This window comes from Engystomops pustulosus, chromosome 9 (assembly GCF_040894005.1).
Source record: "Engystomops pustulosus chromosome 9, aEngPut4.maternal, whole genome shotgun sequence".
NCBI lineage: Eukaryota > Metazoa > Chordata > Amphibia > Anura > Leptodactylidae > Engystomops > Engystomops pustulosus.
Genome location: NC_092419.1, coordinates 97,255,384 through 97,283,026, shown reverse-complemented (window position 1 = coordinate 97,283,026; position 27,643 = coordinate 97,255,384). Strand labels below are relative to the sequence as shown.

The 27,643-nt window shown below is 43.6% G+C and overlaps 2 protein-coding genes across 2 annotated transcripts; both read right to left on the bottom strand.

The window, feature by feature from the left end:
* Positions 1-1,422: 1,422 nt before the first annotated feature.
* Positions 1,423-6,481, bottom strand: WDR45 (WD repeat domain 45). The gene is made up of 10 exons (XM_072124307.1): positions 6,245-6,481; positions 5,916-5,990; positions 5,511-5,615; positions 5,342-5,438; positions 4,871-4,965; positions 3,249-3,328; positions 2,967-3,175; positions 2,752-2,853; positions 1,810-1,955; positions 1,423-1,728 (listed from the first exon to the last, which is right to left on the bottom strand). The coding sequence occupies exons 1-10, from the start codon at positions 6,291-6,293 to the stop codon at positions 1,619-1,621; spliced, it is 1,068 nt and encodes a 355-aa protein (XP_071980408.1). The 5' UTR covers positions 6,294-6,481; the 3' UTR covers positions 1,423-1,618.
* A 1,554-nt stretch (positions 6,482-8,035) lies between these two features.
* GPKOW (G-patch domain and KOW motifs) lies at positions 8,036-25,769 on the bottom strand. The gene is made up of 11 exons (XM_072124297.1): positions 25,524-25,769; positions 16,676-16,827; positions 16,108-16,238; positions 15,850-15,956; positions 14,700-14,901; positions 14,485-14,617; positions 12,530-12,746; positions 11,720-11,792; positions 11,130-11,199; positions 10,468-10,553; positions 8,036-8,263 (listed from the first exon to the last, which is right to left on the bottom strand). Exons 1-11 carry the CDS (start codon positions 25,670-25,672, stop codon positions 8,135-8,137), a joined length of 1,449 nt encoding a protein of 482 aa, XP_071980398.1. The 5' UTR covers positions 25,673-25,769; the 3' UTR covers positions 8,036-8,134.
* Positions 25,770-27,643: the final 1,874 nt, after the last annotated feature.

Sequence of the window (27,643 nt, the reverse complement as noted above, 5' to 3'; positions counted from 1 at the left end):
CTGTATTTTTCTCTCTGTAGACATTGGCGGGCAGATGAAGCTCGTATCCTACGGGTGTCAGTCAGTTCTTTCCTGGAACACCTCTCACTTGTGGTGCAGACAATGGACAGATTTGGACCTGCACTTCCCGACTCCTGATCTTCTGCAGAGTTTACCTTCTGTTATCGGATGGGTAGCAACTCCTGCAGATGAGACTTTTCATATGGCATCGTATCACTGAGCCCAGGCTTCATCATGTTCTTTGTGGTCAGTTTTATAGAAAATAAATGTCTATACGTTATGGACTATAGCAGTGATGGCAAACCTTTTAGACACCAAGTGCCCAAACTACAACCAATACCCACATATTTTTTGCAAAGTGCCAATGCGACAATTTAAGCAGTAACTTATTACTCCCTGCTCTGTCACGTTGTATACGCATCTGAGGACACCAATACAGTAGAAAGAAGGAGAAGAAATTTGGATGATCATTGTAGCTTCCTTCTAGGGTCCTGGGCTGCCTGGGAGTGCAAGAGGCCTTGAGTCCTGTCTGGCAAACTGCACTGGGGTGATGGCGCGGGTGCCCATAGAGAGGGCTCTGAGTGCCACCTCTGGCACCCGTGCCATAGGTTCGCCACAACTGGACTATAGACTGTCCTGGCAGAATGTGTATTTTTCATCATACATTAGAAACGTTTCGGGAACATGTGTCATGCCTGGTGCAGGGTCTGACAGTATTACACTGGAATTCAAAGAGCAAAAAGAATCCATGTATCTTGTTCTGACCCTACATTACTTGAGAAAGAACTATTTATTTATGGGAATTATCATAGCAATACCCACTCTCTAAGATTCTGACTTTTCAGGATACTGATCATAAGAAGAAACAAGTAACACTGTGTAGACCTGTAAGACAGGTAGTAGTAACTTAGAAATACTTCTAGACGTTGTAGTCTCACCCCCGGATGGAGCAAGCTATACGCACAATCATGCACCAGGCCCTGTAGATTCAATCTCTATGGCAATGGCAGAGACAGTCACTGTTGTGCTCTATTTCTGGCAGCCTCATAGACAGTAAATGGAAATCTCAGGATGCTTCTGCTCAACCTTTTGCTCCAATTCATCAATTGAGAACAGGACCCCTCTTCTTATGATCATAAGGTCTCATACAGATCCATATATCATCTTCTGTTCTTAAAGCATGAACCCACTCCTCTGGGTTGGGTTTATATGGTGGAATTACCCAGAAGGCAAAATCCTTGTCAGGAAATGGAATTGTTTTTTATGATGCTTTATTTTCTTGCATCAGATATTGCCCAAAACATATTCTGCCACTCACTTATAGCAATGAGAAATTTGGCGGACAACCCCTTTAATAGGAGACTTTTAGATCAGTGAATGTGTGATGTCTTCATGTATGAAGATCCCATCAATTGAGTCAAATAAGATTTTGCTTATATTTTATAATTTTTCCTAGTGTAATAAATCTTTAATAATTAAGAACACATACAATTACAAGCTATGTACAATATAATACTGTATACACAGAACAACCCTATACAGTACAGGGTATAGCTCTGGGTACATGGGTTGAATTCCCCCCGATCCAGAACCAAGTGACAGTCATTTCACAAGTGGCTTAAAAAATGTCATCGTCACAAATGTCCAAATACACGTCGAAGGCCTCGCGGTTACAGTTCCCTTCTGGAGTGAAGACGTATTTGTGGAACGTTCCATCCACACAGACAGCTGAGGAAGAAGAAGCAGGTTAGATGCCATGATTACTGAGGGTGAGGCTGGCAGCTACGTGCAGTGATCTCATACACTCACCTATAACAGAATTCACATTCTTAGACGTGTTTTTGCCAAAGGCACAGATGCAGGCGGACTCTGCGGGCACAGTGAAACTGGCCAAACTCCACTGCGAATCTACGTATTGACCGATCATGGGACCAACTTTACCAACACGTGCCAACCTGAACAGCAGGGGAGAATGAAAATAAAGATTTGTTAGTGAGATTGTTACTGTATTCACTGCCGGCTTTCTACCCACACTGCACAACAGTACAACTGTCCTCAGGTAACACATACTGACCCTGGTAATCACACTACTAGTAGTGCCACCACTAGGCTGAGATTAAAGAGGACCTGTCACCCATAAATTGGGCACTAGGAGCTGCTTAAACAAACGCCGCAGTGTTAGAATGATAGCGTTACCGAAAAACTCCAGTAACGCTATCTAACACAGCGGCGGAGTACAATGTAAACTCCAGACTGCTCGCCAAGCGGTCCAATGTATTAATGAGGGGGCGGGATTAGGGACGGTGACTGCAGCGAGTGGGGCAGTCCAGGGAGAGGCAGTGCCTCGGACCGCCCCCTCATGAATATGTCAGACCGCTTTGCAAGAGGTCCAACGTTTACATTGCACTCCGCTGCAGTGTTAGAAAGCGTTTTAAGTGCCATTTTCGACTTTGGGACGCTATTTTCCGCTACGGGGTAAAACGCAGTGAAAAACCGTTGTTATATTTTGACGATGTCACGGGGAGCGACGATCTGCGGCAAGATGGCGGCGCCCATGCCATGCTTTTTGAAGCGATCGTCGGGAAAACACTAGCATCGGGAGCCCTCTCCATGCACCAGGAGCGACTTGCGCCAAGTCGGGAAGGGGTTAATGGGAATGAAAGTCTTGAATTTCAATACAGTAGACCCCAGGACCCCCAAGGTGTTAGATTATAAGAAGTTGCACTGTAGCATCCACACTTGGATACATACGCAGAGCGGCGGTTCAGCTTTGTGTCCTTCAGAGCAAAGATGTGCACTGTCCCTTTATCACTGGAGCTACAGAGGAAGGAGCTGTCATGGCTGAAGTTGATACTGTGGAAAGAGGAAATCTGAATGTTAATAGATCCTAATTAGATGTTACATCATCATAACACAGTAGTGGCAGGTCTTTCTTACTACTACCCCTATTATAATATCAAACATACCAGTAGAGAGTTGCTGGATCTGTCCCACGCCGTAGCTCTACTAGCTGCTCCCGAGTCTGGGTGTCAAATAGCCGTATTAAGGTGCCTTTACGTGATGCTGAAGCCACAAGTGTACCCTGCTGATTGACTGCCAGGCAGCCCAGTTCACTCTGATGGGCATTTATGGTGAATGGGGCAGAGGAGCTGCCAGGCTTGGCATTACACAGATCCTGAAAGCAGAGGTAATCATTAGATAGGTCACACAATTCTAGTGATAGATCCTGGAGGTGGATGTGGACTTACCACTAGCTGTAAGCTGCCACATTTGTGGCCAGGGAAGATTAACAACTGTTTCTCCATGCTGGGGCAGAGGTCACAGAGGCCTGGAGGGAATATAAGTATCAGAGCAGATCAGCCCATAGCAGTAACGTCAGCATGAACCTCAGGATGTCATACGGCTATAAAGAGGGGACGATCTTACCAGTTATTCCTCTCCCTAGAGGACCAATCATACTGAGTCCTGTACATGTCACACAATACGGACCTATTCTGCACTAGGCCAGTAGACAATGGGGCAGATTTATCAAGCAGTCTGAAAGTCAGAATATTTCCAATTGCCCATGGCAACCAATCACAGCTCCCCTTTAAAATATTCATGAGCACTGGTGAAATGAAAGATGAGCTGTGATTGGTTGCCATGGGCAACTGGAAATATTCTGACTTTCAGACTGCTTGATAAATCTGCCCCACTGACTGGTTGAGCACTTTGCAATGTGCTGTATTATCAGCACAAGTGCTGGGTACTGCAGATCAGCTCCTATGCATTAGGATGTTAGCTGACTTGTAGTGTTCAGCCACTACATAGAGAACGGCGCTTTCCGCCACCACTTCCATTCTCTGTTAATCAGCTGCATGGAACAGATAATCTGTAGGGTGCTATGCATTGGACCGCACACAACTATTGAGTTCCCATTGTGGAAAATAACTCCTGGGGGAACATACATATCTGAATGGCAGATGACTTTCTGACATGTTCGTAATTTGAGGGGCTGTCTGACACAAATATAAAATTTGTCTGTAAGATCATGGAAACATGTTTAATTGGGATATATAAATACATATTAAATGTCTATATGTGTAGATATTGCTGTAACATTCTTGTTATGGTTATGGCGCCCCCTGCTGTTCTTCTAAATGCCTTCATATAGTCCTATAGTCCTTTATGTGTCCAGTGATAGCGAGAAGTGGCCAGTGTTAATACACTGATCGTATTGGTTGGCTGCACAATAGCAGGGGTCTACTGAGCATGTGTGACCTTCCCAGCACTGAACACATTAGGTGGACATTTAGTGAGCTGATCACAAGAACAGCAGGAGGCGACATAACATGTGTACAGGGACCCCAACTGTTAGAAGGCTTACACAGCATGAAACTAGAAGGAAATATGCTCCAGATTTGTTATTTCACACAAGTTTATGGACTACAAGACAAGCCCCAGATTTAGTCATTCAAAAAAAAAGGAAAAAGATATTTGATACCAGGTAAAAATTCCCTGTTTGGTCACTCACAGCTCTGCTACATCCATTCACTCACATCTCTGTTACATCCATACTCTCACAAAAAAATGGCTGCTATATGCATTCAACCACACAGAGGTCTTCTACATCCATTCACTCACAAAAAGTGCTGCTATATGCATTCATCCACACAGAGGTCTTCTACATCCATACACTCACACACAGCCCTGCTACACCCAATTAATTCACACACAGCTCCGCTACATCCATTCACACACACAGTTCTGTTACATCCATACTCTCACACTCAACACTGCTTAAACCTATACTTCTTACTATATTCACTAACTCAGTTCTGCTTTGTACATTCACACTTGAACATAGTTTACATCTATAGGAAGCAGTTACCTTTAGGGTTGTCTCTTGTATCAAACTCAAACAGTTTAGTTGGATTATCGGGGAAGGTGTAGACGTAAATGCGGTTTTTCAATACGATAATAATCCTGTAACATCAAATTCACATTGTTTATACTAATAACTTTACAGATGTGAAGAAACACTATAGTAGCCTTTTGGTTGTTTTGCACTAGTGTCTGCTGATCATTTAGAGGGGTTGTACACTTTGCTTGACCCCTTTGTAGTGATTAGGTCTCCCATTACCTAGATTTTCAGTTTAGGACACTGACACATGAATCCATTGCCCAATTACTCTGGATAATAGTCACAGGTCCATTGGTGGGGTGGTCTGGGGAGTATATCCCCTGCTCCCTGGGTAGATGGGAACAGCGTATAATGAACATACTACCTGTATACCTCTACATAGCAGTGTCTACCACAGGTCAGTCTCGTCCGTGGTGGCCACAGATGACTGGTACTTACTTGTCGGCTCGTAGTCGTACGCTGAGCACGGGTTTAGTGAAGGTGAACTCCAGCACCAGCTTGTCTTTCCCATCCCGGGAGTCGTCCCAGATCAGAACTATTCAGGAATAAGGAGAAGTCAGCGCAGATCCAGGAAAATGAGACGCAGCCAAAGGTGAGTAGTACTTACCCGAGATATCAGAGAATTTGGGATTACTTCCGCCTCCCACTAGTGCCAGCAGATTACATCTATGCAGCATTTCAACCTGACCGACGCTGCCCACCTGCTCCACATCTGGACAGGAGACATCAAACACTGATCAGTTATTGCCACTTGGATGGGGGGGGGGGGATTAGCTACAATTCACACTAGATACTGGTGTAGATCACTCCACAAGTCTATACCCGATGAATGGACGAGAAAACAGGCCATAAAGGAAACCTTGTAGTAGGTTTGTTTTATTTTGGACGTATAATAATAATTCTAATAATCTTTATATGGCGACATCAAATTCCGTTGATGTATAATTGGATCTAGCCACATGACATACACTATCAACATGGAGAAATACGTCATTGGCCCAGTCTGCCTCACCCAGGTGTCCTTTCTCCATCAGAGGCTCAATGTTAAAGATCCTTACACCCGTCTCCATCGCACAGCAGAAACAGCCTGGAAGAAAAGAATCAGTTATCTGTCACACTGCCCCTTTAAATATTGTCACTGTAAGAGCACATTATGGGGCGATAGGTCATGGGTTTCTATCAGGGCATGAATATGTCTCTTCTGCCTGACAACTCCCCTTTAAGGGGTTATAGACAAACATTAATGTTGTCAGTGGACGCCATATTGTAAAGCACGGGTGACTACCATGGCAGTGACGTCACTGCCCTGCACTACAGTCCTGAGAGGGCACAGTCACTTACTCTGGTCTTGGTTGAAGCGGAGGCCATTGACACCGCGCTGCTGGGACATGGCGGACACAGGAAAACCGCAGCTGGAACGAAATAGAGGAACTAAACGGTGACAGTGCCGAGAGCAGACCTCATACCGCACCGCGGTGTCGCTTCGTCTGAATCTGGCGCTGCGGGTTATAGCCGCTTTGTTTTTGCCACTGCACTTCCGTGTTTACATTCTACGAAACGGAAGTGACGCAATGAATGACGCGGTCCGCCGCCATATTTGATTAGGGCAGGGCCGCTGCTCTGTTCTCTCCCGCACTGGAGGCATCACTTCCGCGTTGTGCGTCGTCACAGTGAGGGAATTAGGCATGGGCGCCATGTTTGATGGGGGCATGGCATGTTTACAAGGGGAGATGGGGCTTCTCCTTACTGCAGGGTAATATTACGAGTTTATTTTCTCATGGCTTATATGGATCTGCTCTGCAATTGTTAATAGGGACCAACTCAGAATATCAGTGATACAAAATCAACCCAGTTTCTAGTTTGTTTTGTAATGCAGTAACAGATCTGTAAACTCCAGTGCTGAAATCTCCCAGCATTCCATGTGGTCTTAAAAGTCTGTACAGGTTACTACACGCACACAAAGGGGGAAGAGTTATCAGTCTGCAACCAATCACAGCTCAGATTTTATTTTCCCACAGCTGTTTATAAAATGAAAGCTGAGCTCTCATTGGTTTGTACAGGCAAATACAACAATTTTACCTCAGAAACTCATAATAAATCTCCCCCAAAATGTATATGGCCGAATCATAGATCAGGTCTCATTGTTAGGCTATATTCACACTGCCGTTGCCCGCCCGTACCGTAACGTACCGGCAGTGTACGGGGAGAGGAGGAGGAGGTGAGCGCAACCTATGGCGCACGGCGCCGTATTACGGGAAAAGATAGGACATGTCCTATCTTTTTCCCGGGTACGGAACGGTACGGTGCCGCACGTGTGCGGCACCGTACCGCTCCCGTAGGGTGCCGTGCGCCCATAGAAGTGTATGGGGGACGTATATCGGCCGTATATACGTCCCCCATACGTTCGTGTGAATATAGCCTTACTCTTATTTACAACTGGTGCAGTCTTTTCTCCTGAAATCAGTGCGCGAAAAGACCTCAGGCAGCAACAGGTCACGGGTCCATTGTTTGAGAGTCACAGTTTTGATGTCCCATGGTTTAATGATGGGTTTGTGAGAGAGATATTCCTCTTTGGTTTCTGCTCTCATCCCGGTAGCCATTTTTGGCTTAAAGGGTTAATTTATAAGTCCCCTTACAACAGAAGGGCTCATTAGTGGACAGCCTCGAAATAAGTGTTCATATTTTAATTGTTCCACTCTAATAGAGAGAACTCAGTTTTTACGTAGTTATATGAGGGATTGCTGCCATCAATTGCAGTTGTTAACTGTTCAAATGCTGCAGGGGGCAAAGCTGCAGTCTGACACCCTAAGGGCCACATCTGTAACACAGACCTCCAGAGCCAGGGAGTTACAGATGAAATGAGCCATTAGACTCCCTATGGTTCAAGTACAACTGGAGGCCTTAAAGTGCAGGGGGAAAAAAAACAAAAAAAAAAACAACATGAAAATATTAACCCCCCCCCCCCTTTCCCTAGATCAGATATGTAAATAATCATGTTTGCTATTCCTGTGTCCCAAAATCCCAAAATACCAGATCAACCATGATATAAAAAAAAAAAAAAAAAGAATTATTCCCGGCCGTGAACAGAAAAAAAAAATCTAAAATTGGCAATTTACAAATTGAAATTACAAATATTTTACAAAAAGAAAGTTTATTTACAGGTATTAAATAATAAAAATTACAATAGCCTGGATTGAATGTACAAAACTTTTATCCGCCTCAGTGCGGTGCTCAGTCCTCGCGCATCCCGGTATAATGACATATGACATCATAGCTGAGGGTGACCGCATCATCATTCTCTCCTTCTAGCTGCACCAATGCTCTGCTCTTCTGCCTCTCTCTATGTAGGATCTTCCCAACCTAAAAAAAAAATTCCAAAACCTTTAGTGAAAAATTAACAGGAATAATTTTTTTTTCTTTCTTTCTTTCTTGCTTTTTATGGATAGATGGGGATTGTAGCAACTAGAACATTTTAACTTGCAGACTAAAGCCTTAATTAAAAGAGCAAAGTTTGTAATCCAGTACCTCAGAACCCAGGTTTTATTTAAAAGAGGGTTTTCAGAACCAGTACAATGATGAAAATATACTTGGGATGTGTGGTCAATATCAGATTGTTGGGGGCGCAACTCATCAACCTTATCCATCCAAAGGGGCTGCCGAACTTGTAACCGGGACAGGACAGCAATGCACCAGCAGTAAGTGCACAGCATGAACATAGACGGACCAAGGGCAATTCATGAAGAGTCCACTATGTTCTTACAAGCACCGTGACCCCCTCCAAAAGCTAAGTCGCCAGGAGTGCAGAGTCACTGATGACCTATCCTAATAGTCCTCTGCTTTTGGATCTGCTGATCCAAAAAAAGAAAGACTCAGAATAAATAATTCTATTTTTATTAAACTAAAATACAGGCAGTCCCCAGGTCCGTAGGTTTGTTCTTAAAAGAAACCTACCACTTGAAGTGGCAGGTTTCCGATGGCAATATCGGGCACCAGCTCAGGCTGAGCTGGTGCCGGAGCTTATTTTAGTTAGTGTTTTAAACCGCGGTATCGCGGTTTAAAACACTTTTTAAACGTTGTAGCCGGCGCAGGCAGGTACGCGCTCGGCGCTTACCGTGCACGCGGCTCTCATTCACTTCCTATGTAGCCGCGCGCATGGTAAGCGCCGAGCGCGTACCTGCCTGCGCCGGCTACAACGTTTAAAAAGTGTTTTAAACCGCGATACCGCGGTTTAAAACACTAACTAAAATAAGCTCCGGCACCAGCTCACCCTGAGCTGGTGCCCGATATTGCCATCGGAAACCTGCCACTACAAGTGGTAGGTTTCCTTTAAGTAGAATTTGTATGCAAGTCGAAACTGTATATTTTATAATTGTAGTTCCAGACAATTTTTTATTTTTTTTTCTGCCCCAGTGACAATTGGAGTTTAAATTTTTTTTGCTGTAATGGAACCAAGGATTATACCTAAAGCTTCATTACAGACACCTTACAGCTGATTATTGCAGCCTGGGACTATAGTAACATCCAGAGAGCTTCACCAAAAGGTCACAGTGGGGTCCATCTGTAACTATGGGTTGTCTGTAAGTTGGGTGTCCTTAAGTAGGGGACCGCCTGTACACCAAAATGCTGTCAGCTTTATGGATGTTCCTGAGAGCAGGGAGCAGTCTGCAGCTTGTGCAAACGTGACACAGGATTTCAGTGCAGCATCATTTGCATGAGGAGTCTTCATGTTTTCACTAAACTGCCACGGTGCTGCCGGCTGACACTTTCACACCAGACTGAACCTTTAGTCCAATAATCTAGGAGCCAGGCTGAAGTCATAATGGAGAACATAACTAGACAATAGTTTATGTGAACTGTACAAATAACAGGAATGTGTAACAAATGCTTGACAAAACCTTTGTAAACAATCCCTTTAAATGGCTAAATGAATGCAGGGCCTCATGTGTCAATGTTTGTAAGTCAGGCTGAGACTGGGATAATGTCCAACAACCTATCAAAGTCCATTACTCAAGACACGATGTGTTGATCAGTGAATATCAGGAGAAAGTAGTAATGTACATTTGAAATAGATGAACTACAGAGGAGCCTGAATATCATACAGGGGTTGTCCCATCTAAGCAAGTTAGTCTCTATCCATAGGATAGTGCCTAACTTGATGACCTGTGGAGGTCTCTGATTGGACACCTCGGATTACGAGAACAGGGGGTCCTATGTACCCCCGTTGCACCCAGATCACTATGGAGCTTACATTCATCTCAATGGAGCCGCAGGGATTGCATATCTTGCTTAGACGGGACAACCCCTTTAACTCATCAGTTGGTGATCTGCCCCCTGTAGTATAATACAGGAATCAAATTTTAAAAAATAAATAAAAACCACCAAGACACTCCAAAATCTGTTTTCATCCCCTAAACCATTAAAGTATTCATCAAACAGTTGATTGTGGGGTGTCAGGGCATTGCTCCCCTCACACTTCCATGTAAAAGACATGGATAGTCTTAGGCAGGAAAACCCTCTTTAGGAGGGAGCCAAGAGTCTATATAAAGGAAAAACTTTGTACTTGCCTGTCCTCTATGTTTTCCCAGCACCACCATTACATGGTCTCCGTCTTCTTTAGGGATGACAGTTTCCAGCATGTCCTGCTTTACATCTGTGGGAGAGAACAGCACATTCTAGCAGATCACCCAGATTAGTCCTAATGTAAACCTACAACATAAGTATGTGGAAACCCAATATCCAAAGCTGTTGTAATGTCATTTCACTGGAAGGAAGCTGAGCTGCAGTACCATTCACAGCCTGCAGACAAGAGTAGCGCCATTGACAGTCTAGCACTTGATAGATATTTGAACTAATTATATTATAATAAAATGCAATTCCCAAAAACAGACATTCAGCAGTACAGAATCCCTAGTAATCTGGCACAGCACCAAAATAGAATGCAAAACATGTTCGTCCAAACGATAACATTGCCTGCAGCTACCACTAGGGGGTACCAAGCGCCCTTTCACAGGTGGTGGATGGTTCCAATATCAGTAGAATACTGTCCAAACTACACAAATAAAACAACAGATTTTTGGGAAAAAGAATTTCCATGGCATCTAAGAGCTAGATAACTATAACAAGGTATCTGATGCGTATCAGACATGTTATAACTGCTGTGTTTTAGTTGCAGGAGAAGGTCCTTTTAGGAGTTTACCAAAGTCTGTGTCCATGAGCCTGTATTTACCTTCAAGGATTCGTCCACTTTCAGTCCGACACACACAGGTTAAGGGGCTCGAGACATCTTCTACCAACATCTGCATAGTGGAAAAAATACAGGAGTAAGATTACAACTTAATCCTCACAGTTATGGAGAATGAAAGGACAGAGGCAGAGTGCGAAAACATGACAGACATAAGGAATCTTTCACACCCAGCTGTGTTCATTAAACAGAAACACAAGTAGTAAACGCACATAAGTGACGAGTTATGACATTCAACGCCGGGAATAACTATTATTATTATTTTGGGATATGGCAATACCCAAAATGTTTATGATTTTGTTTATTTTTATACTGTTTTTCAGCCCCCCCTAGGGTACTTTTACCCTAGGTTATCTGATCTATCCTACCATATACTGCCACACTACAATATGGCAGCATATGTAGATTTTGTACATGATCTGATACAATGTGCCATGTGAAAAGTATTTATGTCACACAAAATAGTCTTGGCAGTGGGGTTACAAGGTATGCTTATAAATGAGAATTTATGAGACAGATAAGACCATTACGAACAGCACCACACATATACCGTAGAAGTGAACAGTAACAATTACCTTGGAGTTGTAGTATTTTCCTCCTTTGTAACGTTTGTCAATAAATCGAACCCTCAAGTCGCGATGTAACCAACTGCAAAAGAAGCAACAGCACGGGATAAGCTACAAGCAGTCAGCAAACGAATGGCAGAGGATGGTGACAACACAGATGGCCAGACTCTAGAGCAGTGGTGGCGAACCTATGGCAAGGGTGCCAGAGGTGGCACTCGGAGCCCTGTCTGTAGGCACCCAGGCCAACACCAAAGAGGGCACAAGGGATCTTCATGGATTCCCAGATAGCCCAGGATTTGCTGCTCTTAGTGCCATCTTAAAGAAACAGTGCTGCCTGAGACTACAGGAGGAATGGGAAGGTGTGGGCAGATCTGGATTATCATTGTAGCTTCAGCTCCAGGCTCGAAAATTGTTCCTATTCAGGAGAACACAAATTTGTCACCCTTGCTTTCTAATGTATTGGTGTTCTTAGGATTCTGATACGATTGACAGTTATAACAGAGAAGGGAGCAAGAAGTTACTGCTTAAATTGTACTTAAAATGTTGACACTTAGGGATAAATAAGTGGGTTTTGGTTGTAGGCTGGGCACTCCGTGTCTAAAAGGTTCGCTATCACTGCTCTAGAGGGAAACTACATGTGATTGATAATGCAAAACAGGTCAGGTATGATGTGTACAGTGCTCGTACATGCGTTTCCCTACGGTTGTGTGAATGCGGCCTTAAGTGTACCTCATCTTTCTATCAAACTTCATTACCCCACTGTAGTTTACAGCCTTCTCTAAACTGGTGGACGGTTAGTGACTTCATCAGGTAATTTACCTCTGTTCGTCCTGTTTTTGCCTCTTCTTTTCTTTCTCTTTTTCCGGGCTCCTTGGTCGATGTCTTTTCTCTTTGCTGCTGGAGTGTCCATTCCTCCTCTGCTCTCTGGTTTCCTCATCGCCTTGTCTCCTTTGCTCTCTATCCTGGGATCGTTCCCTCCGCTGCTCCTCTTTAACATCCTGCTGTTGTTTTTGCGGTTCTGCTTTACTTAAGCGACCTGGGATAGAATTAAAATATATTACATTGACTTGTAAAATAAAGTCCCATCAGATATTAAGGGAGTTTTCCTAAAATATTTTTAATAGTCCATGTGGCCAGTTCTTCAATGGGATCAGGGACCATGTTGTAGATTAGATTATTTGTTATTGAATCTAAACGGTTAATAAGAACTAAAGAAATGCTTCCTTACAAATAAAAAAAGTGTAACTGGAAACAATAAGTAGAAATGTTACTAGGAATCAAGTTCTCAATTTTGCCCTTAAAATGTCCAAGCCGTTCCCACACGTAACAACAGGATGTGCAAAATTTTAGGAACATGTTGCGGAACCTAAAAATAGTCTCCTTAAGCAACTATGTTTAATGTAAAGAGTTAATTTCCCATGCAGCTTTCCAACCATTTGTCACCACTTGACTCGGATCTCCCACAGTGTATACAGGTACTAATCCTGTCTCATTAGAAAAGACTCCACCCTGTTTCCCATCCTAAAACACCACCCCGCTCCAGTGTCAGCCCTCCTCCATTACTAGTGACTGATGAGCCAGCATTTCAGCAATGCACACCCCGGCTATCTCGTCCAGATTCCTGCTAGGTGCCAGCATTACATGTGTCACAGTTCTATGACAGAGTCTCAGTGTCTGCTGATAAGACGTAGTCTTGTAGTCCCTGCTCCATTACTGATGTTTGCAGATCCCCCCTCAGCTCCCTCTGTATACACAAGCACAAGGATTATACTATGAAACTTTTTATGATGGAAGATTTCTTCCACATGGTCCCTCCCAGCTCTAGTGTGCTCCACTGTTTACATAAGTCCTATAAATGGAGAGAGCCTTCTCCATGAACAGCCAGGCAGGCCAGGATGGGGGTGGGGGTCTTGGAATGGATACGAAAATGAAGCCTACACCTCAAAATATACCAGGACACACAGTTCTGCTTAGCCTTATATTTCGTTCCGCACAGATCTAGGAGAGAAACAAAGAACACACTACTTTCTGCCTGGGTTTTTGATACTTTTGCTAATGGTCTGGCAGACCTTTCTGTTTTAAGAACATGGAAAACACAGGGGCTAATATGAATCCCATCATAAATCAACACCCATTTGCACCCATGAAGGAATGCATTAGTTACATAAACTAAAATATATGTAAAGTGAGAACATAAAACATTCCAAAAAAGTATGGTTAGTAAGCATAATATATGAAGGATTCCCCGCTCATCTCCTTCCTATTGAATAATCTAGCCTGATACATCAGAAGGACCTATAACTTGTCACCTGTGGGGCAATCGTTCAGTTTATTTCACGCTGTAAAACTAATAGACTTTCATCTATCGCTTTACATTGTACAGAGGTTGTAAAGTGATCTGAGTACATAAGGCTGGCCACCACCCAACTACACTTTGTAAATCAGTAACCCTTGTGTAAATCCATATCCAGGTAACCAAATAATTACTCCTTTCTGCAGGATAAGGAGCTGCAAAGAAGCAGAGCAGCTGAAATCTACTGAAAAATCTATTGTGTTATCTCGACCCGGACATGGGGTGGAGGTAAGAAGCAGAGGAGGCTGCAGAATACTGTGTGTAACACCCATCATGTGAGTGCTTATTGAGTCAGTGTAATCTGATGTAATTATTATGTGCGGTGTGTAATAAATCAGAATGGGAGTGACAGGACGCACCCGTCTTCTGCCGCTTACGATCAGCACACATGGCTGGGATAGAAATGCCATCTTGTACTTACTGAGATCTTTGGCGTATTTGTTGTACTCTGTGCTATTAACCAATCGTAATGCAAATTGGGAGACGGTCACGACTTTCCCTCCAATAGCCAGCTTCACCATTGCACGGCAATTGTCTGCATCCAGGCCTTCCACCTAGTAATAGAGCCAAGCAAATAAGAATAAGGCTACAAGAAAACCCATGACGTCTCATATATACCACTATAACTGGCATTACCTTCCCATATAGCTCTTTGTGGGCACCACTCTGTATCAATACTGCGCTTCCTGTACCAAGGCCCTTTGATTCTTCCTCTGGTTTGTCCCCTGGCTTTAAGGGTCTGCAAGGTTTCTGGGGCTCAAGGTCATTGATGGCGGACCGGTCAGCTCCTAGTCCAAGACCCTTGGGACGAAGTTTTTGCTCCAATGGCTTTACATCTCTAAGTTAGATCAAAGAGAAATGAAGTCCTCCTTAAATTTTTAGTTCCAACACGGTTTTATGGTTTAAAAAACATAGAAAAATACCTTACAATAGGTCAAAGCGCAAGGTGTACCCCACGCAGGGTAATTAGTAATGAAAACAGGGGGTTTTTTTTTGATACATAGCCAGCTTCTGTATCATTCAAAACAATAAAACATAGGGGAACCAGAGTGGGGAAGGGGACACAAGGGGAAGGAGAAAAGCATACAGGTAACAAGATCACAAGAACTGTATAGTGTAGAATAGATAGTGGATAGACCAAGACTACATGTGGAGAAGTGCTGGAGCCATGTTGATGCATAATGGACCATTAAGGGGACAGGGATAGAGCTCTTTCAAGGTTGGGGGAGCCTTGTGAAGTGATCTAGGTGTTCCAGATCCCTTCCTAAAATTTATAGATCCTACTCAAAAGTTAACTATTTCTACAAGAGATAGAGGAGGAGATTTAACACTGCTTCCACACCAGTTTTCTGGCATAGAAGCAGTTAAATAATCAAAAATTATTGTGCAATAATTTGCTATTAGAGTAGTAAATACGCCTCCTGCACACCATGTGGGCTTGGAGGGGAGCACAGGGGCACGGTGGCGGGTACGTTTCCCACCTCGTGTCTGTGGTGTTTAGTTTGCTGGTTTTTACGCAAAACTATGTCAGGTCAGGCCTGGTGTAGTTTTGCTTGCCGGCCTTGTGGCCCGCAGGATACATCAAGTTGCCTAAGCCTCCTAAAGTTTCTGGCGCGACAAGTGGGGGCCTGGCCGCTATCATACGCTGGCGCACAAGACAAGGATCCCCTCTATTCATTAGAATAAAAACACTGTCTTGTTAATGAGTTCTCTGCCACTTTACAGAAGTTACAACAGGACTTTACTTTTAAAACATGTATAATGACCTATAATGTATAACACTCACTGTTTGAAGGTCTTTCCAATACCTTCTCCCTCCTTCCAGCCCATACCTCGCAGCATTGCCATCCCATAGTGCTCCACTGGCACCACTTCATAGTCTGCAGCTTCTGCCTGTAGAAGTATATAGAATTAATTATATTAAAAAACACACACACATAACAGGATAAATGCAGCAACATGGACTCCTTTTCACTCTCTAAGTGGTAGCCAGAGCCACAATGTTAGACAATTAGGATGCAGAGAAAACAAACGAATGACTTACAGACTCTGGCCTCAGGCTGACATTCACTTTATCTCCATCTTCATATCCATCAGGTACTCTGTTTTGCATAAGTATTGGTATGCTGATACTAGAGCCGCCCTCAGGATTCTCCTGCTCCTTTTTCCGAGATTCTTTATACAACAACAAAAAAACGAACAAAATCAATTTTCTACATCCATGGCTATTCAAGAAAATCAATTGTGTATATACTTTATTGAGAACTGATATTCCCCTTTCTCACCATTTACTTTATGCTATTATTTTAGCTGATACATAATCTGTTCTCTACTGTTTATCTAGCAAAAAAAAAAAATGAAAAAATTGCTATTCCCCGATTATTAACAGAAAGTCTCTTGCAGGTGTACGTCCTCTGCACGCCCCTCCAAACACTGATATGGGAGGTGTGATCACAGAGGAAGCATGGATACAGCAGGACATGTGACATGAAGTGCCGAATCCCGCTGCTCAAAAGTCGTGTAACCCGTGGCAAGTTCAAAATTTAACAGGGCAAGTATAATGTGGGTGACCCCATGCTACAATTAACTAAGTCTTTGTCTGATGCGTATACCTTCAATAAGCTCCTGCACGGCTTGCGAGAGCACCGGATCAAGCTCCTTCTCTGTGCTGCCATTTTCCACTCTCTCTTTGCTCAGATGAGACCACCGATTCTTCTGTATGAGGGGGATCACTAGAGGTTTGTTCTCTGGAGCTGGTTTAGTGCTGCAAAAAATAAGAGAGTAGTAAAAACTGTAAAAAAGTGGAAATTACAGCATCTTTTCTCTAGGCCACATCATCACTTTATGATTATTGAGGTCTGAACCCACTCACATGAAGAGGTGTAGCACCCCAGTTATCCGCCATGATAGGTGGGCATCCCAAGGTACAACAATAATACACTTGAACCAACACTTTAAGGGTGCTGTAAAACAATAGCGCGTAACGACGACCATTAAAATAGTCACAGCTTATTCTGTAGTTCACATCCAAACAATCAGGGTGCATGTGTTCTGAAAAGGGTGGGAAAACCCATCCCCGGCAATGCCTTAACTTTCCTAAAAAAACATGGATCAAAACATGGTTTAACCGGTGACAGTCTAGATTCAGACACAGCGCCAGCGGTAATCTTCTTATATTTGTTATCCATGGCCTTCTTTCTTCTAAAATAAACTTTTAAAAAGTATGCTACTAAGCCCGAGGGGCTCTGGGGGATGTTTGCAGAGCCCCTCAGCGAGATCTTTTCACTGGCTGTTACAATGAGCTGAACATCACTCCCTGCTCAGATCATTGTAACAACCAGTGAAAAGACATCACTGAGGGGCTCTAGTAACACCCCCAGAGCACCTCAGACGCATTCACTTTAAAAGATGATTTTAGAATGAAGGAGGCCATGGATAACAAGCTTGAAGGATTGTGGAGGAGCTACTAGCCATGATCTGACATGATAACGCTTGGCTGCATATTAAGTACTGTACGTCGTAATAATGTTAATAACAAATTCCAGTGAGCACTAGAGAGAAACCACAGGAGGTGGCAGCTCCTTCACTCTTCTCAGAAGTTGTAGATGAATAACCACATATGTGTGGGATATGCAATTTCTCATGTACAAGTATTGCAAAAAGACCTCACTTTACCTCGTCCTACCACACAAACCCACTAGTGCAGCTTCTCCTTCATCAGGCTGGTCTTACACATTCAGTTTTTTTTTTGCAGGCAATTTATAAAAAGTGAAAACCAGACATGGATGGTGGGTCCAGGTTAAATATGGGGAGTATACTGGGACAGTAAGGGTTATCCTAGTATATTGAAGGCTGTATTGGTGATGACTAGATGGATTAAGGGAGAGGTGGCAGACCAAATGGTTGTTGGGTGGGGGGTGGATCTGGGGAATGTTCTATGTGTTTATACTGAATATACATTTGTATTCATATGCACTGACTACTGGCAATTTGTATTGTGCATATCTATGCTATAAGTGAAAGCAATAAAAGTTTCTGATTTAAAAAAAGATGTGGATGGTGAAATCTCAGTCCTTCATACTTTCTGGCCACACTTTTTAGGCATTAAAAGCTGCAGGAAAGAAGGCACGATTGAAGTTGCCTGACCAAAAATTGTAAAGAATTCCAATGGTACCTATATCTACTGGCTTCTTTGTAGCCCGAGATCCATCCAGGCATATCTATCAGCCCAACTAATAAAATCCTGAGGCCAGAACAGCTTTCCCTCACTTCCCAGAATGCTGAGCTCTCCCCTCATGCATTATTACTAGCAGCCCAGACAATCCAAACACAGAATCTCGGGCTGAAGCCTCTCCTTAGAGGTACTGCTTTAATACACAGATGGGACCCTAACCTGACAGATAAATTCAATGTCAGTTTTACATTCTCACATCTATACTAAGATGCATTACAGTGACCTATACACACTTGCACTTATGCACTGTTACGACTATGGCTACTATACACATAGACTGTTCAGCAGGTACTATGGACCTTCCACTCCAATTAGTGTGATTTGTAGGGGTCCATGTAGTAAGACCCTCCACCAATCACATTGTTATCCACTCTCCATGTGATACAACTACTAAACCTGGACATGGGATGATCCCTTTTTATGTTATCCAAGGGACAAATAACAATGTACAATTCCATCTAGCAATTCCCAAAACATCCTACAAGCAAATTGTGAAGGGTTCAACTCCTGTTTCCCAGCAATTGGTCATCTTGGGCACAATTTAATGAGCTTTCCAGTGCAGTAGGGGAGGGTCTGCGCCTGGAGATGTACCATATCACCCAAGGAAAGAAGCGTATAAAAGGAATAAAACAGGCATGATTCCGCCCCTGGTGCACCAAAAGCACTTACCATCAATCTAAATTTTCTCTTAAACAGCAGATTGCAGAAAAAACAGGAAAGGTATTACATCTGGAAAGCTTATAAAGTGCTCTACAAGGTGAGGAGTACTTGTTTGGTAGCTGGTATACTTCCAGGAACCCCCTTTTTGTCCATTTAGCAGGAAGATATATTACAGTTTCTAACCTCCCCTTTTGATCCTGTGCTGAGGCATCATGGGATTATTAACAGAGCACAAAGACATAAATCTACATAAATGTGGTGTGTGATCAGAGCAGACAGGAGGTGGCATTGCAGGGTTTGGTCAATTTCTACGTGAGCTTCTATCTTAAAGAAACTCTAGGTAGCGATCCAGTGACAGACGGACAAGCCTGACTCTTGTGAGACCCGCTGTTTGCAGGAGAACCTCCCCTTTGCTTATATGCAAATGAACAGGAGGTGCCCAGATAATGAGAACAGAACTGGTGCCCTGAGGTACACGGTAATGTTGTTCTATGCCTCGTTGTAAGTTAAAGCAGCATAATAATCGGCATTAGCATAATTGCTATAAAGCTAATAAGTTGTTCCATTCAAGTCAGGTCATGAATCTGATCGCCTGCGGCAGCCAATGCCGTGGATCACATACATTCTCCCAAAAAAAAAAAAAAAATATGGCAAAGAAGAACAAGAGAATTTTCCATCACAGAAAACCTGCTGATAACTGGATGCATTGCATATCCACTCCACAAGCTTTCTAAAAAGTGTGGTTGTCCCCTGATGTTACTTACCTCCTACTCCACACAATCATAAAAGGTGATTTCTGGAAGTAGTGCTGAGCATTAGTACAAGGTTAGAGGGGGATCTGCTCCTCTAACACATCTGATCTGGATCACGTATCCTAATATATTAGTGACGGGAAACCAAAGCCAAGGGACACGTACAAACCAATGAAATTAGTGACTACAAACTGTGGCCCCACGCAAATGACTGTGTGCGAATACTCACACCGCTAATGTCCATTACAAATCCTGCTTGGCCACAACCCAATACAGTCAGGAACAGGACCTGCTCTATAATTTGTTGCACGGCTTCCCGGCGCAGTCACAGTGCATGCACTTTGCCTCACCGCACCGTGACTGTGCACTACAGAAGTCAATGGTGTATGAAGCCTTAGTGGAGTCCGACTGCTGGGACACCTTACAATCACCAGAACGGACCTCCAGCAATCTGGAGAAAGGGGATCCTGTTCTCACCAACGGCCTTAGTATACATCCTGCTGCACCGTTCATTAGTACGGGAATAGCAGATATTGCCGAGCACAGTGCTGGGGTATGTCCGTTACTGACAGACAGCAAATAGGGTTGTAGGAGATATCCAAGCACTGTGCCCGGCAATTTCCATCACTCCCATACTAAGGGACGGTGCAGCAGAACACATGTTACACCTGACAGCTTGCCTTTTAAAAAGAATGGGACCCCCATTGTCATGATCAGTGGGGGGTTATAGCAGAGTGAAGATAACATCTGCTGCAAAACAACTTTTATGAACAATTATATTGTGAGATGATGCTGACATCCCCTCGACGTTAAATATACAAATATATCAGACTAGAAAGACCAAAGTCACTTCATAGTCCTTACATACGAAATAGGAAAAGTGAAGATCCAAATGATCTGTCCTAAGGTCTCCTGACCCGAGTCTTACTGCTGTCAGGAATGGAGGAGTGGTTGGCGCAGGCCTCAAATGTACACAGCTCTCCACTACAGTCAACGGGAACTATGAAAATAGTGGAGGCTACCAGAGAGGAAAGAGCGGCACATATCAGGTATATATGACACGCCCTTCCGCGCTGAAATCTTCGCTGAAGTTTGCCCCTTTACTGCAGCCAAATCTGCTGGAGGCAGACTGTAATAGCTGAAGAATATAAATTTACCATATACTACAGTATAGTGTACGAGCAAGCAAAGCCTCAAAAGTTTAACTATAAAAAAAAATTTAAAAACACACCCTTTCCTTTATTCCTGCAATGTTTATCATTAATTTGTTTTTTACTTATTAACGGGATAGTAGCAAATTTTCAAGCTATTCCTTATCCTATGGGTAATTATTTATCCAGCAATGCAAAGGGATGATTGATTCCACATATCACTGTGTGATAAAGTAAAGGTCTTATACACTCACCGGCCACTTTATTAGGTACACCTGTCCAACTGCTCGTTAACACTTAATTTCTAATCAGCCAATCACATGGCGGCAACTCAGTGCATTTAGGCATGTAGACATGGTCAAGACAATCTCCTGCAGTTCAAACCGAGCATCAGTATGGGGAAGAAAGGTGATTTGAGGCCTTTGAACGTGGCATGGTTGTTGGTGCCAGAAGGGCTGGTCTGAGTATTTCAGAAACTGCTGATCTACTGGGATTTTCACGCACAACCATCTCTAGGGCTTACAGAGAATGGTCCGAAAAATAAAAAACATCCAGTGAGCAGCAGTTCTGTGGGCGGAAATGCCTCGTTGATGCCAGAGGTCAGAGGAGAATGGGCAGACTGGTTCGAGCTGATAGAAAGGCAACAGTGACTCAAATCGCCACCCGTTACAACCAAGGTAGGCAGAAGAGCATCTCTGAATGCACAGTACGTCGAACTTTGAGGCAGATGGGCTACAGCAGCAGAAGACCACACCGGGTGCCACTCCTTTCAGCTAAGAACAGGAAACTGAGGCTACAATTTGCACAAGCTCATCGAAATTGGACAGTAGAAGATTGGAAAAACGTTGTCTGGTCTGATGAGTCTCGATTTCTGCTGCGACATTCGGATGGTAGGGTCAGAATTTGGCGTCAACAACATGAAAGCATGGATCCATCCTGCCTTGTATCAATGGTTCAGGCTGGTGGTGGTGGTGTCATGGTGTGGGGAATATTTTCTTGGCACTCTTTGGGCCCCTTGGTACAACGCCACAGCCTACCTGAGTATTGTTGCTGACCATGTCCATCCCTTTATGAGCACAATGTACCCAACATCTGATGGCTACTTTCAGCAGGATAATGCGCCATGTCATAAAGCTGGAATCATCTCAGACTGGTTTCTTGAACATGACAATGAGGTCACTGTACTCAAATGGCCTCCACAGTCACCAGATCTCAATCCAATAGAGCATCTTTGGGATGTGGTGGAACGGGAGATTCGCATCATGGATGTGCAGCCGACAAATCTGTGGCAACTGTGTGATGCCATCATGTCAATATGGACCAAAATCTCTGAGGAGCTTCCAGCACCTTGTTGTATCTATGCCACGAAGAATTGAGGCGGTTCTGAAGGCAAAAGGGGGTCCAACCCGTTACTAGCATGGTGTACCTAATAAAGTGGCCGGTGAGTGTAGATGTCCCATGGCAGCAGGTGGATGATGTTACTCTGCTTCTTCTGGCTTGGTCTTATAGATGTTATATGGCAGGTGAGATGCATGTGGTGAACCGGCCTTGCTAGATATAGATGGAAGATGCATTATGCCATGTACCTGTTCTTAATCAGATCTACCAGCACTTCAAGTCACCTTATAGGGGTTTACTTTCAGATGAATAGTATCATCATCCACCTCACCTGCCATGTAACATGTATGGGCGGACATCAGGGATCAAGACAATCCACCATTCTGACCATTATACCATCAATAAAATGTGACTTCTCCAAACTGAAGCTTCTAATGTCATTATAACTTTCTATCTATATGAGAGGCTTGTGCTATGTATGTGACCTCCAGCTGGTATAGAGAGACATAGTGGGAAGTCATAGGTCAGTGGTGGCGAACCTATGGCACGGGTGCCGGAGGTGGCACTCGGAGCCCTCTCTGTGGGCACCCAGGCTATGATCCAGGTCACCATACCTTCTCCTGCACAGGCAGCCCAGTATGTGCCTCGTTTGGCACTATTTTAAAGTGACTAGAAGTGCAAGAGGAGCAAGGAGGTGCTGACAGAGCTGGATTATCATTATAGACTCTTCTCCGGACCTGTGATTCGTCCTGTTAAGGGACTTTAGAGGTAAACTACATTAATAATCAGAATTTCTCCTTTCTACTGTATTGGTGTCCTCAGGATGCCAATACGTTTGAAACCTGTGAGTTACTTTAGTTACTTTAAATTGGCATTTGGCACTTTGTGAAAAGTATGTGGCTTTTGCTTGTAGTTTTGGCACTCACTCCCCAAAAGGTTCGCCATCACTGTCATAGGGAGTTTTCTAGTTTATTTCTTGCTGTATAATATTTCAATTACAGGCGGGCCCCTACTTAAGGACACCCGACTTACAGCCAACCCATAGTTACAGACGGACCCCTCTGCCCACTGTGACCACTGATGAAGCTCTCTGGGTGATACTATAGCCCCAGACTGCAATGATCAGCTGTAAGATGTCTGTAATGAAGCTTTATTGATAATCCTTGGTCCAATTACAGCAAAAATTTTGAAACTCCAATTGTCACTGGGGCAAAAGAAAAAAAATTTGTCTAGAACTTCAATTATAAAATATACAGTTTCGACTTACATACAAATTCAACTTAAGAACAAACCTCCAGACCCTATCTTGTATGTAACCCGGGGACTGCCTGTACAGACCTGATTCAAAGGGAACCTGTCATTAGATTTTTACCTGATCAAACTACTATCCCCTTAGGTAGAGTGTGAAGTGTTTTTTCTACAAAATCCTGTTTTTAATTGAAATCTCGCCTCTTAACCTATAAAAAAAAAAAAAAACTTCTCATTTGAAAATGAGCAGAGAAGAGTCATATTATGCCCAAGATAAGTAAAGTTAAGAGGCTGCGGGAAGCTGTGACTTCAGGTGACCGTATCTTCAGTTCTGTAGCACCTAGAAACATGGTTCTGGTGTAATATTAAAAAACCTCATCTTCCAGATTGTGGCTCTGAGATACAGGCAGTAAAGGACATACATGGAAATGAGAGCAGCCAATCCAGTTCCCACTTTTTTTTTTAAGCAATCCGAAATATGAGATTCTTATATTTAATATGACACCAGATGCCAATTTGTAGTTACTACAGAATCAAACGCAGGGGTGCCTGAAGTGACTCTCCGCCTGCAACCTCTATACTCATCTAAGGCAAAATATGACTTTTCTCATTTTTACATGGCAATGGGGGGATGAAGAACATTTCATACCCGACCTGAGGATGAAGGGATGTATGCAAATGAGCCTCAGGCTCAATTGCATACAGTCTTGCATACATTCTGGTGGTAGATGCCCTCTAAAGGAAACCTACCATTTGATTTGATGCATTATGAAGCAAACATACCTTGAGAATGCTGTAGCTACACTGATGCAGAAACATATCTTTTTTAATGGTTTTGGTGAAAAAACAATTATGACATTCAGGATAATGAGGCTCTGTCGCTCCTGTGCCTGGCTCGGCTCTTCTCCTCTTACACTGCTCCAGAGAATTATGTTATGACTGAGTTGTGTCTGACAGGCAGAAGCAATAAATTGCTGCACCATCCCCCAGCTGCTGTGTACACGTCATCCAACTCAGGTCGATAAGTCCTGTCTACACGGAGTTTCCTGAACTGTCCAATGTGTTTATGTACGGCAGCCTGTTGCAACCCAGCTTTCCCAAGGTCCTGAATTTTATAATTGTTTTTTTTTTACAAAACCACTCAGCTCAAGGATTAAACAAGATATGTGCCTGCATCAGTGTAGCTACAGCATTCTCATGTTTGCTTCATAATGCATCAAATGGTTGATTTCCTTTAAAATGCATAAAATGTAGTGACAGGTTTCCCATTTCTATTAGTAAAGTTAATCAACAAAAGGGTCCAAAGGGGGTCAACAGTTTCGGAATCTCTACCTCCAGAATCAAAACATAGAATGTTTATATAAAAGAACAGCTCCATTTTCTGTGCAGTGGCTGCAATATGTTACTACAGACAAGTTTCCCTTCATCAAGGGGTTCTCAGCTGCAATTTCGCAGTAAATATGTCCTCATCACTCTGACCCTTTACGTTATTACTTTATCTGTTCAGGACAATTCGCCCGAGTGTGATGTCACATGACTATATTACATGTCCACCCAGCATTCCAAGAGCCCTGAATGGCATATCTGTGGAATACAGCGCCAGGAAAGTGGCCATAATGGTCGTCACCCAGCTCTCCAAGAGCACTAAATGGCATATCAGTTGGGCACAACACCAGGAAAGTGGCCATAGTGGTCGTCACCCAGCTTTCACAAAGCCCTAAATGGCATATCTGTGAGGCACAACACCAGAAAAGTGGCCATAGTGATCGTCACCCAGCTTTCCAAGAGCCGTGAATGGCATATCTGTGGAGCACAGCACCAGGAAAGTGGCCATAATGGTCGTTACCCAACTTTCCAAGAGCACTAAATGGCATATCAGTTGGGCACAACACCAGGAAAGTGGCCATAGTGGTCGTCACCCAGCTTTCCAAGAGCCCTGAGTGGCATATTTGTTGAGCACAGCACCAGGAAAGTGGCCATAGTGTCCGTCGCCCAGCTTTCCAAGAGCCCTGAGAGAGAAGTGGCCATGGTAATCGTCACCCAGCTTTCCGGGGTGCAAAACATACTCATGTCTCACCTCAGCAGCTCCTTCCCCTCCGCCGCCAGCAGATACTCCTTCTCTTCACCATCTCCCGCCTCCTTATTACCGGGAACAAGGAGCTTTGGTTTGGAGACACGACTGAAACCGAAAGATACCGGAGCCTGAGAGGAACCGGGGGCCGCCATTATTATTTTCACACACAGGATGGTACTGCCGGGATAGTCAGAGCGCACAGCATGCTGGGCTGTTGGGCTGTGGCGCGGAGCATCCCGGGTATTGTAGTTCTAAGCTGCTGCACTATTAACCGCTAGCGCTCACTCTGCGGGTTTTAGTAAACTACAACTCCCATCAGCCCAATTAAGACATCAAGCAGTCAGGGGAAAGCTGGGAGTTGTAGTTTAGCATCATCAGAAGTATTTCATACATTATACCATTCCACCACATTAGTCAATGGAAATTATGATTATAACGATTAAAAAAATTACCTCGTCAGACGGTGATCCAATAAGGATTCACCTTTGATATTTCCAAAGCAGTTTGCAACATGATAGCTGTACTCTGATTGGTCGTTAGCACTCTCTTTCACATGCAATATGCTTTCTATTTTTGTGGTAATTTATTTATTTTTAACCAAAAAAATGGATTACAAAATGAAAAGCAAAATAATAATGAAAAAGAAAGCCATCTGCATTTCAAGGTGGCATCTTTTATGCTCCAAAATCCCTCCCAAGTCTAAGGACGTGTTCACACGTGGTATATACGTTGCGTTTAGAAAAACAATCCAAAGGTTACACCCGTGATCATATGTTATGGTAACATTGTTCCATTTTGTTGGAAACGCAATGTTACCTCAACGTCTGATCACAAGTGGAGCCTTTGAATTGCATTTCAAAACGCAACAACGAAGGCCACGTGTGAACGCGACCTAACTGTCCTGTGATTGTGGGATCGTCCTGCAAAATTAGACATAAAATGGGTGAAATCTGTGTAAAATTGTCAGTTTCCATGCCTGCACAACTGGGATTGGGCCAAATTGACACTTCTTTACACACCCTCACTCCTATTGTTCAATACTGTTTGTACCCTGTAATGTATTTTATTTGTATAAGTCCCCTATTAATTGTGAAGCTCTACAGAATATGATGGCGCTATATAAAGCTTACTATTATTATTTATAACATGTCGGCTTAGATCTGTGTATAACATAATAAAATATGGATGTGTACAAGCTCAAAACAAGGATCGTATCTCAGTTCTGGGTCACAGTTATATCCAGGGATTCCCAAGTAACATCATCTATAGCTGTAGATGTCAATTTTTATTTCTTTTTTCTCTAGGTCCAGAGCACCAGTAAGACTTCTTCCAGCGACCACTCAACACTGCAAACAAACTACCCATTCTACAGCTACCCCCTCAGTCCTCTAATTCCCTACACCAGTGATGGCTAACCTATGGCACTGGTGCCAGAGGTGGCACTCAGAGCCCTTTCTGTGGGCACTCAGGCCATCACCAGAGAGGACTCCAGGTATCTTCCTGCAGTCCCAGACAGCCCAGGACTTGCTGTGCACAGAGCTATTTTGAAGTGACAGCTGTACCTATGACTATTTTCTGCTTTATTGGTGTCCTCAGGGGCTGATATGAATGAAAGCTGTGACAGAGAAGGGAGTATAAATCACAAATTAAATTTCTGTGTTGGCACTTTGCGATAAATAAGTGGGTCTTGGTTGTAGTTTGGGCACTCGGTCTCTAAAAGGTTTGCCATCACTGCCCTACACAATACGAGTGCCATTGCTTTTCACTATAGGACCCTGGCTAGTAAAAGAGCATTTTCATATAGACATTATATAGACATGCATCCCCTGCCCCCCAGTATGTAGCCAGCAGCCCCTGCCTCCCAGGATATAGCCAGCAGCCCCTGCCTCCCAGTATATAGCCAACAGCCCCTGTCCCCCAGAATATAGCCTGTAGCCTCTGCCCACAGTATATAGCCTGTAGCCCCTGCCCACAGTATATAGCTTGTAGCCCCTGCCCCCAGTATATATCCTGTAGCCCCTGCCCTCCAATATATATCCTATAGCCCCTGCCCCCCAGTGTATAGCCTGCAGCCCCTGCCCCACAGTTTATAGCCTGTAGCACCTGCCCCCCAGTATATAGCC

Coding starts and splice junctions, on each gene's coding strand:
- WDR45 (XM_072124307.1), bottom strand. CDS start 6,293: ATGTCCCAGCAGCGCGGTGTCAATGGCCTCCGCTTCAACCAAGACCAG. Junction 4,966..5,341: donor GTACGACTACGAGCCGACAA/GTAAGTACCAGT, acceptor TTGATGTTACAG/GATTATTATCGTATTGAAAA. Junction 1,729..1,809: donor GAATGTGAATTCTGTTATAG/GTGAGTGTATGA, acceptor CTTCTTCCTCAG/CTGTCTGTGTGGATGGAACG.
- GPKOW (XM_072124297.1), bottom strand. CDS start 25,672: ATGGCGGCCCCCGGTTCCTCTCAGGCTCCGGTATCTTTCGGTTTCAGT. Junction 16,828..25,523: donor GAGGGGAAGGAGCTGCTGAG/GTGAGACATGAG, acceptor TATTTTTTGCAG/CACTAAACCAGCTCCAGAGA. Junction 16,239..16,675: donor CGTGCAGGAGCTTATTGAAG/GTATACGCATCA, acceptor TGTTGTATAAAG/AATCTCGGAAAAAGGAGCAG.